Genomic DNA, 12314 nt, shown 5'->3' on the forward strand with positions numbered 1-12314 from the left:
GAAGAACAGGTCAAATGACTCTTCCAGCCTGTATAAACAGAGGCTTTTCTCTTTTTGTAAAACTGACTAATAAAATGGTTCCACATATTCCAGCTTTGGCTTGGTTTCAGCCTTCAATGAGTCAAGTATTAGCAAAAATCCTACTTACAACCATGATTAAGTGTGAAAATAGGGCCACAAAACCCTTCAGTGGCTATACTCCAATAGACATCTATGTAGTAACACCCCCATCTTATCTATTTCTGTCCCTCTCTATTTCCATCCCTTCTTTGCCTGATTACTCCTCACTCTGTTCTGAACATTTACCTTAAGACATAATATGTATTAGTTATTCCTTATGTTATGCTATATACATGTGATACTGCCTACAGTTTCAATTCCCTCTCAACTGGAACATTTTACATTTTTCTCTTTAAACAAAGCTCCCAAACTCCCACCTCTAAGGCTTATAGCAAACCACCATATCTTCTTGATTCTTCGTTTCCCAATTATAAAATGTAGTGTTCATCCACCCATTTATAAGAGTGTTATGAGGATTAAGTCAGCCCTGATGCCCAGATATCCCACGGCAGCTCAGAACTGAGGTCTGGGCTAGAGACTGAATTGGGAGTCAGCACCAAGGAGAAGCTATAGCTGAGAATGAGGCCTCAGAGCACCCAACCTTGCAGGAGGGGTAGCCCCAAGGAAGAAATGGGGACTTTAATACCAGTATTTCTAATAGGTTCAGGGTTATGCTGTCAAGATCCCAGGAGGGAAAGTGCAGATAAGAAACATCTCTTCACGCAGACTGCCCACCTACTTGTGGTGTTCTGCATAACTCAAACAGTGACATATTCAAGGAAAAGTAATGATCTAATTTTAAATCACTATAAATACTCCTATGCTGCATAAAATAATGAGGTATGATTATGCTGAATGAAATTCAGACCAAGAGCAATGGGGTTTGCAATCACAAGTGAAGTGACGGAAGGACACCACCCAAGTGAAATTCTAAAATAAAATATATGTGATTTTAAGATCTCCTGTCCTCCCCCTGAGAGTTTTTAAGTAGAAGTGAGAGCTTCGGTAACGCAGCAAGAAGCAAGGGACGTCCCACACGGTGGGGACTGTTACCTCATTGAGCCTGTGTTGAAGGGGATTCCTGCCTGTTCACTCCCAATTTCCAGTCAAAAGAGTTCTTCTATAAACAAAATAGTAGTTCACCCTCAAGTGGAGTTTTCTGACGGATATGGAGAAAATATAGGAAATGTAGTTTTGTACCTGGATTTCAATCCTGTTACTGATTTTTCGTGTGGCCTTGAGCAAATTACTTAACCTCCTTGAGTTCTTTCTTCATATGGTATTAGCAACATCCACTGACACCCTTGTTTAAAACAGGGCGGCAAAAAACCTCCGGTAGCTACATCCCAATAGGCTGATGCAATAACTCCTCCATTTATATGTCAAATGTGTGTTTGGGGATACATAGTAATTGTTGCAAAGTGCTACTACTATTGCCCTGAGGATCAATGAGGGAACAGATGCAGCATCCGGCCCACAGTATTCACCCAAGTCACATTACCGATGGACACAGGTGCAGCAGAAGCAAGCACATGGAGGAGCTCATCAATGGAAGACACTTGAAGATTCTTCTTGAGGGCAGAAACTAGGTGTGTAGCCGTGCCTAGGTGAGCACCTTTCCCTGATAAAGGGGGCCCTTAAAGAGATCTCTTCTTCCTCCCATCAAGAGATAGAACTGGAATCTCTTCCTGGGCCACAGGAAAAAATTAGCCTTCGACAACATCAGACTGGCTGGATCCATTGGGAAGCTGTGTTTTAGGCTGTGGGTGAGAAGAACAGGAAGGATCACACACCTTCCAGAAGCAAACTAGACTAAGGATGAGAGTTTAGGGGTGGCAGCTCCGTCCTACCAAGCTGTGAAAGTGGCATGTGGTAGCAAACAAAATAATGCCCCCCTACACCCCTGAATATCCACACCCTAATGCCCAGAACATATGAATATGTTACCTTACCTGGCAGACGGGAACAGAGGTTGCAGGTGGAATTAAGACTGCTAACCAGCTGGACTTAGAAGGATTATCCTGGATTAACCAGGTAGGCCCAGTATAATCACAGGAGTCCTGACATGTGGAAGAAGGCAGAAGAGCCAGTACTAGAGATGAAAAGGACTTGACCCGCCATTGCTGGCTTTGAAGATGGAAGGGGGCCGGGAGCCAAGGAATGAAGGTGGCAAAGAGCAAGGAAAGGGATTCTCCCGAGCCTCTAGAAAGGAATACAGCCCTTGATTTTAGCCTACTGAGACCCATGTTAGACTCCTAACCTGCAGAATTAGATAATAAATTTGTGTTGTTTAAGCCACTAAGTTTGTGGTAACTTGTTAGCAGCAATAGGAAGCTAATACATGTGCTCATATGGTTTAACATAGTTAATGCACGCAACTCTGCCCCTAACTCTTGCTTCAATTGGTGAAGCCTCCTAGTGAGGCAAAGGGACTGCTAATTTCACCCCCCTCTCCACCATCAGCCTGGGATATCCACTGGAAGTAGACTTCGGGGACTGCCCAACTGACTGGCTTTACTGCTCCCTGGCTGGCTGTGTGCCTCCAGGAGAGAGTCACTCTGACCCGTGTTCACCTTATCAGTCTTCTCATATTTTAAATGGGGAAGTATGAAGGGTAAATACAGTGTGAAGACTGAATAAGAACACATGAAGCAGGTGCTCAGCCCGAGTAACTACTGCTGGTAGAAAATCTGCTTCTGTACTTTCTCGTCTGCCAACTTCAGAGCAGACGTACTCGGGTCTCAAGTCAAGGGTACCCCCAAAATGGGGATATGTGATGAGAAAAGTTAGCAAAACAAACAACAAACTGTGTATGGAAGAGTGAAGAAGACAAAATGATGTTGTGTACTGGCAAGAGAAGTGAGTTCAAGGCCATCAGGGAGAGAATACCGGGCACTTTCAGAAACAGTGGGGGAACAAAGCCCAGAGAAAGACTGACCAGTAGGTTCTTTCTGGATCAAGATCCTTGAATTGGCACAAAGACAGCCATCTGTTAACAGTTTTCCTTTGAGGAAATGCTGAGTTGCAAACAAGATGAGGGAAAACACTTTTCCCACAGCAGAAGCAAACACACCCGCACACTTCCAAGGTGGTTCTGGAGCACAGCACATATCCACGAGCCTCAGCACACAGGAACACGAGGCAGTTAATTTACTGGCAAAGCGGGGCCAAGGGCTGCTCATATGCAGCTTGGTTTCGGGGAAATGATTCTATCCACATCACTTAAAGTCTACCCAAACAGTCTATCTCATGAGTGCCCCTAAGTGAAAAATGCATCGTTTGGTGCATTTACTCTTAGCACTGCAAGCTGCAAAAAGGGAAGGCTGGTTGGAAAGGCATGCATATTGAAAACTTTAGTAATGTGTCAGATTGCCTTCTATTACGATTCTAACCATCTCTACCAGTAATAGGTATATGCGTGAATTATCCAGGGCCTAACAGCATCTCACAGGTGGGAAGAACTTAATATTTTCTTTCCCTTCATAATTATCCAGAAATAACTTGACTTCATGTTCAAAAGACCAGAGATGACCAGATAATAAACATTAATACTTCACTGGGGAAGGGGAAATGAGCAGGGATGCAAAGTACAAAAGCAGTGAAGAAACCACCACAAAGGGGACAAGATAGTTTTAAGTACACATCAAAGATCATTACCATCAATGACAAAAGGAACTAGGAAAAAATTACATCAAATTACAGGAAGAGCTGACTAGCTGAGGTCTTCTACACAGTCTAGCCCTTCTCTAGACTGTGCTGCTTATTCAGAAGTCTGCATACGAGCTGATGCTCAGTAACAGATTCCGGGGCAAGCCCTCCCAGAGGGTAGCAGTTGTTTGAGCTTGGTTTCCAGCACTCCTGTGACTGTGTCTTCCTTCCTGTTATATTTTCCGGGAGTAGTATGGCAACCAGCTTTGAGGGGAGTCAAGCTGGGAGAAGTAAAAATGTTAAGAACTAACCCAGATGAGGGCAGCGGTGACAGATGACAGGGTGGATTCAAGGCACATATGGGTACGACTTAGAGACCGACTGGATGTAGGGGTGACAGATCCACAGCAGCGATCACCCGGTAGATGGCAGTGCAATGGTATTACCAACTTAGCAACTTACCAAGTGGAGACGAGGGAGCTCGAGACGGGGGAAGGTGTGGGGTTAGAAGACAACCAAGGGGGAAAATTAATGAAGTGTGAATTACAAAGTGTGAGGTGTCTTTGGGACCTTGTCCTGTATCTAGGAGCCAGTGTGGGTCTCGAGGTGGGGGAGGCCAGAGCTGGAAGTCCATGTGTCAGGAGTGGTTGAGGTCATAGGGTTTGCAGATGAACCTAATTCAAACCCCATAGGTCCCACTTATTAGCAAATGACCAATGTTTCTGAGCTTAAGTTCCCTCAATTTAAACTGAGGAAACGACCCGTATATGTGGTAAATAGGGTTAACTGATTTGTGGCACTTGGTAGGAACTCAAACATTGGGAGCTTACAGCATTTTTTAAATAACAGCAAGGATATAAGGTGAGAAGGTAGTTTGCAGAACAGAGTTAACCTCACACAGGGAACAGTTGCCCCACTTCAAGGACAGCAGCAAGATGACAAAGAACAGGGATGCAAGTAACTGGTGAAGGGAGGGTGAAGGAAGATGGCGAGTTTGTGCCTAATACCATCTGTTTTCTTGTAAAGAGGCAATGTTCTCAACCAAGAGCGGAGGATATGGGCAGGAAGCTGCGAGAGAACAGAAAGGGTTCAAAATAGCTGCTGACAGGAATGGGAGAAAGAGCTGAGCAAAGGCTTCCTGTATAATTCTTTATCATAAACCTCCATTTCTATTGGTAAGAACAAACCCCCTGCCCAAGAGGCTGAAAGACTGAGAAAATGACATCATTACACACCTCAACCTCTAGGCCGACCTTCCAAGGGTGGGTAAGAAGAACTTTGTACTGTTAAACCCTGGGGGAAGCCCAAGGCAGGGCTATGTCTTTGGGAGAGGGAAATAAACTGACATCATCCCTTACCCTTGTGGTTACAGCGGGACTTTCCTGATGAGTAAGTGTGCATCCCCAGCCAACGCTCATCCCAACCCCCAACTTCTCCCGATTCTAGCGAGAAAATAATTCTCTTAAGAGGGTGGACATCAGAACTCTTAGGAATCAATCCAACACCCTCATTTAGCAGATGAGGACACTAAGTGACACAGGAATTTGGGGGCAGAGCCAGGATACAATTTTGGATGTCCTCACTTCCAAGCTGGGGCTTCTTCCACCACATTCTTTTAGTTGAACCTAACCAGGGGCCTCAGGCCAGTGTGTTAACAGCATTTTGCAGAAAACACCTGGCATTAGGAATTACATCCTGCCTTTTTTTAAGCTTAATTTTTTGGCCATACTTTTCTCATTGTTAAAAAAACAAACAAAAAAACCCCCAAAACACCTTAAACATTCCTGATAGAGGCCACTATTAAAAAGAAAGAATCTTATTCTCATCCTTACAGATGTTACCCAGCTTCACCTTGAGATATTTCTGGTAGTGACAGAAGCAGTTTAAGTGACCCTACTAGTATGCATCTTTTTTTTTTTAAACTTAATATAATGTGGGCATCTTTCCAAACACTCTGCATATCTAATTGTTCCTTTTATAAATATGGTGAGGGACTTCGCTGTTGGCACAGTGGTTAAGAATCTGCCTGCCAGTGCAGGGGACACAAGTTCGATCCCTGGTCTGGGAAGATCCCACACACTGCGGAGCAGCTAAGCCCGTGCGCCACAACTACTGAAGCCTGCGCACCTACAGCCTGTGCTCCACAACAAGAGAAGCCACCTCAATGAGAAGCCCGCGCGCCGCAACAGAGAGTAGCCCCTGCTCGACGCAACTAGAGAAAGCCTGTGCACAGCAATGAAGACCCAACGCAACCAAAAATAAATATATAAATAAAACTAATTCTTTAAAAATAAATAAACAAATAAATAAATAAGGTGAGTTGAATTCCCTTCAATGATGATAATCAGGATTGATGGTGAAAGGAGAAAGGTCTTATGTGGAAGCTGCTAGAATCTCCTGCCCATGGGTACCTTCCATGGCACAGAAAGTTACTAGTCTGGGGTGGAAGAGAGGCCATATAATCAGTCCCCACCCCCGCACAGGCAAATGAATTTCTAGGAGTATCTAACAGTAACTGGGTCGACAATGGAGGGTATGTGCAACAGAAGGAAAACAGGAACAGACAACAAAATGCCTCATGCTTTGAAAAAAGCATCTAGGGGAAACAGTGTTGCTTGCTCTATAATACCAAAAGTCTCATTAGAAATCACTTCTATACTCCACTTTATAATGTATCATCAAAGTCAGGCTTTAAAAGTGAGGTGGGATGCGAGGGATGGTTATGTCTTTACCTGCAAGGCTGAAAAGCAAAAACAAAACAAAAGCCAAGTAAATGCATAGTTATGCCTCTAAATTTCTAAGTCTTGTCTCAGAATTTGGTTAGTCTTATATGGAGCCCTCACCAATCTACAGGCAGGGCGGATCCAGCTTCATAAAACACCTACCACTGATCCTGCTGGGCTCAAAGGAGGGAGGTGCTTCTACCAGCAGGAAGGGAGGTAACAGCAGAACCACTGAGCAAGTAAAGCCGCTGGCTGTCCCAGCTGCTTCCTGGACAGTGGCAAATAGATACAGGAGATCAGAAGACACAAGAATGCAGGCAGGTATAAAGCACAGTAGAGAAACAATTTGAAAAGGCTTAGTGGAACCCTGAGAGTAGCTAAGCTTTCAGACTTCTGTCTCCGTTTCATGTGCAAAGCCAGATTATGGGGAGGGAATCAACTTGGATTCCCTATGAGGTCTTTTCTCTCCGTCACTCAGACAGTCTTGCTTCCCACCCAGAGACACTGTGAGAGCCAGATGTACCCTGCACGGGCAGAGGTTTGTACCACAGGAGAACTACCCCAAATTATGAATCTTGGGAGTGTCTCCCTTATAAGATCCTTTTAAAGTAGAAATAGCCTCACAGTCCTAAAACAGATGAAAGGTCAGACAGACACATTCTCTCCCCAGTTCACATGGACTGTTTAAGAATGGTCAAGAAGCAGAACAAGCCCCATTCTTAACCATGTTTTATCATGAATTGCCAAATGACTTATGGCTCTGATGGTGGGGACCTCCACCAAGTAGAAGAAAGGGATTAATCAAACCCAGTACATCAGGAGGCCCAAGGCAGGCACTGAGGACACTTACTGTGGGCGAGCCTCCTACAAGTTCTTGGTATGAATTACTATTTTAAATTTTTGGTTTGTGAAGAATATTGCACATGGGGTCCAGGATAAGGGAAGAGTCAGGAAACCTGTCACTGTGCAACACACATGGGAAAATGACCAGAGAACACATTCTTTCAGCATTTAAGTTCTAGATCCACCTACATTTTCCTTTCTACAGCAGCCCTAACTACAAATGAAAGATTACTTTCACTTTAAATATTAGCAGAGGTTATTTCCTTGCATGTTTGAGAAACAGATGCAAGGACTGAGTACACACACCCAAAAATACTGGAACCAACTCCTCTCCCCACCTGTCTGCTGTCCTGATTTCTCCAGGTCAGCCACACCCAGGATTCCCCTTTTCTCACGCCGAGGCTTTCAAGTTTTCACAGGCTGGAACGTAGCATGAGCAAACCCAGTGATTTTCAGAAGAGAATGATCTTATTTTCCTAAAAGAGCTTTCAGCCTGTCAGACACCTTCAAGGGTATTTTTCATTTTTAGCTTATAGGAATCTAATGATTTTAAAAACAACCATAAAAATCAAAGCTACCTGTCACTCTTAAACCTTAGTGACTTCTAAGGTATGCGTGGCATGGTTGACAAGCCAGGTTGGTGTTTTTTTCCCCTATGCTGAGCACTGAGGGCAAAGAAAGCAAGATGCTCTAGTTCTGCTATCTATTAAAAAAGAATAGCCATACTATTCCATTTTGATTCTTTATCACAAATATATGTCAGGGAGATTAAAACAGTCCCTCTAGTCTTTGAAGACACTTTAGGATGAGGATATTTTTTCTAAGACGATGTGCTGGCAAAGTTATAGCAGTGGTAAGCAAATATGTGTTTCTAGATCAATCCCTGGAGAAGAACCCATGGACAGTGCAAGGAAAAGGAGCTTAAGTGATGGAGTTCAACCTGTAATTCTGAAGAGAGGACCAAGGCCCACATAGGTAAAGTGACCTGCCTGAGGCCAAACAGAGCCAAGGTGACCCTTCTAGAGTTCAGTGCTCCTGTCCCCACAGCTCTAATCCTCTGTGCACCTCTGCAGGATGCTACAGTCCTATCAAACATTCTGGGGCTGTGGTTGCAGCTATGGGCACTGAGGCTGCAAACAGCACAGCCTGCAGCTCACCATTCATGCCTGATGACAGGACTAAGTGGAGGTTCAGATGCCTGCCTCAACACACCAGGATTTACTCTGTTAAAATAAAAAAGTGCCGACAGTACAACACATGTAGGGCATTTCTCACAAGGCAAAAAGTTCTGATTCTCCTCTCCTGTAAGACATTCTCAAGCCTGGTTAACAGAAACCACATAGCTCAAACAGCAGCAGTAACACTTAGAAGATGCTCTCCAATAGCAAAATAATGCAAGGCACATATGTAATTTAAAATGTTCTAGCACCCACATCAAAACAGTATAAGAGAAACAGGTAAAATGAGCTTTAGTACCTTATGTAACTTAATATACCAAAAATGTTACTGTTGCAATACATAATTGATACAAAATTTGAGATTTCATTCTAAATGTTATTTACTTAGGGGATCCTTCTTTCAACAGACCTTTTTTTCTGTTTTTACCAAGTGATGCTAACTAGCAGACATACTCCAGGCCAGACTCACAGTAAAGGCATTTATTGGGCAGGTACCACATGCTAGATCCATAAAAGGCACTCGCTAGGGACTCAGAACTCCCAAGGCGAGACTAAGGAGGCAGGTTATAGACATGGCACATAGAAGAAAACAGATACCAGAAGATTTTAAGGTCACACAGCTAATAAGTGCCAAGGCAGAAAGAAACCAGATCTGATGGCAACGCCTGTTCTCTTTCTATTCTCTTTGTGCCCCACCTACTTTCTTGAGAGCCAGTATGTGAAACATCTACATTTACTACATGTGAGGAGAAGATCTGGGAAATGCAACAGTGTACAGTTACACCACGTAAGAAACAAATTAATCCCAGGCTTAGTATCCAAGCCAAACTTTTCTTTCCAGTACCATCTATCATACTTTATATATCCACATCATTCTAGAGTTTTGTGCACTGCATTATTAAAAAAACCGAATTGCACCCATTTTCTTAGGTCATTACCCCCAAACACATGTCTTTGATGGCCATAAAGATTTTGATCAAGATGTCCCCTAAACACAAACTCCAGCCTCCCTCTCCCTTCAAACAATCATGTTCATTCAGTCACTCAAAAAATACTGACTGAGCAACCACGGGCCAGGTAGTATTGTGGGTGTTGGGGATAAAGTGGCAAACAGGGCATATGGGGTCCGTGCCCTCACACGGTTTACATTCTAGAGGGGAAGATGAAAAACATACAGTGTCAGGTGCAGAAAAATGATAGGAAAAATGAAAGGGGAGGGGCGTGTAATGATTTTAGTCTATGCTCATTATTTATTAGGTTGAACCACATGAAATTACTGATACTCAACCATTTCTAACTTACAGAACAGGCAATTTCATTTGGTTCAAGCTAATAGCTTCATTTCATCCAGTAACATTCAATGCTTCTGATGGACTAGGGAATATTTAAATACCTGAAAAGCAGAAGACACACAGAACAGGACTGAATAAACCTTCCTTCCATAACAGTCAGGGTAGGAGAGGCGTTGGGTACAGTGAGCCCAGAGTTAACAGACTGGAAGAGCAGGAAGGACTGAGGTGACGGTCGGGGTGAATGGATGGGGGACGCTGATAGGAGCTACTAGGTGGTTTACTCTCTGTGGTACTTCTCCCACCGCTCTGGCGCAAGTAGCAGACTGCAGTTACATGTCTCCATCCAGAGCATTCTGGGAAGTGGTTACTTCCCCCAGGAATGGGAGGTGGGGGCAGCAGGAGGATGGGATCCCTAGGAGACCACCCCTTTTCTTGTGACTTCTTCAACTACTTCTAAATGCAGAGAAAGCCCAGGATCTTGGCAGTCCATTATTGTTCAATATTTTGGTAAAGGAACATTATAGGTTCCTTGTGCAATTAAGTAACAGAAAATCCCTAGCTCCGGAACCAACTATTGATCTTAACATCACGAAAAGACAACCAGACATTACGTGCCTCCTGATATGATGCAGAAAGATTCTCACCAAGAATTCAAACCTGGTTCCGATCAGGCCTCCGGAGTTAAGCACTGGTTTACGGTAAACACAGGGGACAGGGGAAGACACTAAATGAGACTTAAGGATGCAATCAGTAAAATCCAGCATGTGGGGAGACTATAGGACAAAAAAGAAAAAAAGGCTTCTCTGGACCCTCATTTCAACAAACCAACTACAAAAAAAAAAGTCTGTGAGACAATAGGGAAAAAGAGAACACTGCCTAGACATCAAATACTAAGGAAATATTAAGTAATTTGTTTTTTAAAAAGTTCTTTTAAAGTTACAAACTGATAAATGTTGAAGCTAGGAATTAGGAACTTGAGAGTTCATGATGATTCTTCTATTTTGTATCTGTGGCCCTGTGGCCCCTTTCCCACAAGTCCCCACACATTGTCCACTTGAGCTGAGAACGATAGTACAGGAAGAGCCTGAGCATTTTAGACGACTGCTCACCTGTCAATGAACTGATCAATAATGACGATATCGCCAGGCTGAATCTCTTCCTTCAAGGAACCGCAAGCTGTGGTCACTATGACATGTGTACAGCCCTCCTCCTTCAGAGCCCAGATGTTCGCCTGATAGTTGACTTTCGAAGGCATGATGGTATGCTGCCTCCCATGCCTAAGGAAAGAGAGTAAACATATTAAATATGGTAGAGAAGTGAGCAGGGCTTTTTTTTTTTTTTTTTTTTTTTTTGCGGTACGTGGGCCTCTCACTGCTGTGGCCTCTCCCGTTGCGGACCACAGGCTCCGGACGTGCAGGCTCAGCGGCCATGGCTCACGGGCCCAGCCTCTGCGTCATGTGGGATCTTCCTGGACCGGGGCACGAACCCGTGTCCCCTGCATCGGCAGGATGACTCTCAACCACTGTGCCATCAGGGAAGCCTGAGCAGGGCATTTTTAATACTCTTGGAAAAGAAAACTCATTTACAGCAGTGCCTTCCAGCCCTTCCCACCAAAATGCTTTCCTTGGCAGGGGAAGAGTGAGAACAGGCCAGGCAACAACCAGCCTACTTTAAGTATAAACTATGTGGTTTTAAAGTGCAGACTCGGGACTTCCCTGGTGGTGCAGTGATTAAGAATCCGCCTGCCAGTGCGGGGACACGGGTTCGAGCCCTGGTCCGGGAAGATCCCACATGCCGCAGAGCAACTAAGCCCATGCACCACAACTACTGAGCCTGCGCTCTAGAGCCCGAGAGCCAAAACTACCGAGCCCACGTGCCACAACTACTGAAGCCCACGCGCCTAGACCCCGTGCTCCTCAACAAGAGAAGCCACCGCAATGAGAAGCCCGTGCACCACAACGAAGAGTAGCCCCTGCTCACCGCAACTAGAGAAAGCCTGCACGCAGCAACGAGACCCAACATAGCCGAAAATAAAAATAAATAAAGTGCAGACTCAATCTACATTTCATAGTTTACTTTCCTATCAAGAGTAGGTAATAGCTTACTTAGAATTCACTCTCCAGGAAAATATGCCATGTCTATCTTGTGGGGCACCAACACCCCAGAATCTGAGGCATCTGGTCTCTCATAAGCCATGACACGGAAAACAAGAGGTGCCAAGGAAGAAACACCCAAAATAGAAACTCAAGTTTCCAGTCTAATCTCTCTATTCTCTTCTGCCTGATCACCCAAATAAATTAATGAAACATTTAAAATATTAGACTTCCCAGTTGTTTATGTTGACATCAGCAGGTATGGTCCAAGAATGGATCACCTCACGCATCATTACTGTTATGGGCTGAATTATGTCCCCTCCAAATTCTTAGGCTGAAATCCTAACCCCCAGTACATCAGAATGTGACCATATTTAGAGACAGGGTCTTTAATGAGATAATTAAGTTAAAATGAAGTCATTAGGGTGGGTCCTAATCCAACACAAATGGCGTCCTTATAAAAAGACACAGACATAC

The 12314-nt window shown here is 44.1% G+C and overlaps 1 protein-coding gene across 2 annotated transcripts in view; it reads right to left on the reverse strand.

Annotated features, from left to right (window-relative positions):
* MTAP (methylthioadenosine phosphorylase) overlaps window positions 1–12314 on the reverse strand; it is a 38305-nt gene that overhangs the window by 13918 nt on the left and 12073 nt on the right. For both annotated transcript variants that reach the window (XM_081238147.1, XM_081238146.1), the window contains one exon: window positions 10854–11021. In XM_081238147.1, coding sequence (XP_081094273.1) covers window positions 10854–11021 — 168 coding nt within the window. The remainder of the gene's footprint in view (window positions 1–10853; window positions 11022–12314) is intronic.

Source organism: Mesoplodon bidens, assembly GCF_964165515.1.
Source record: "Mesoplodon bidens genome assembly, chromosome: 6".
Classification (NCBI taxonomy): Eukaryota; Metazoa; Chordata; class Mammalia; order Artiodactyla; family Ziphiidae; genus Mesoplodon; species Mesoplodon bidens.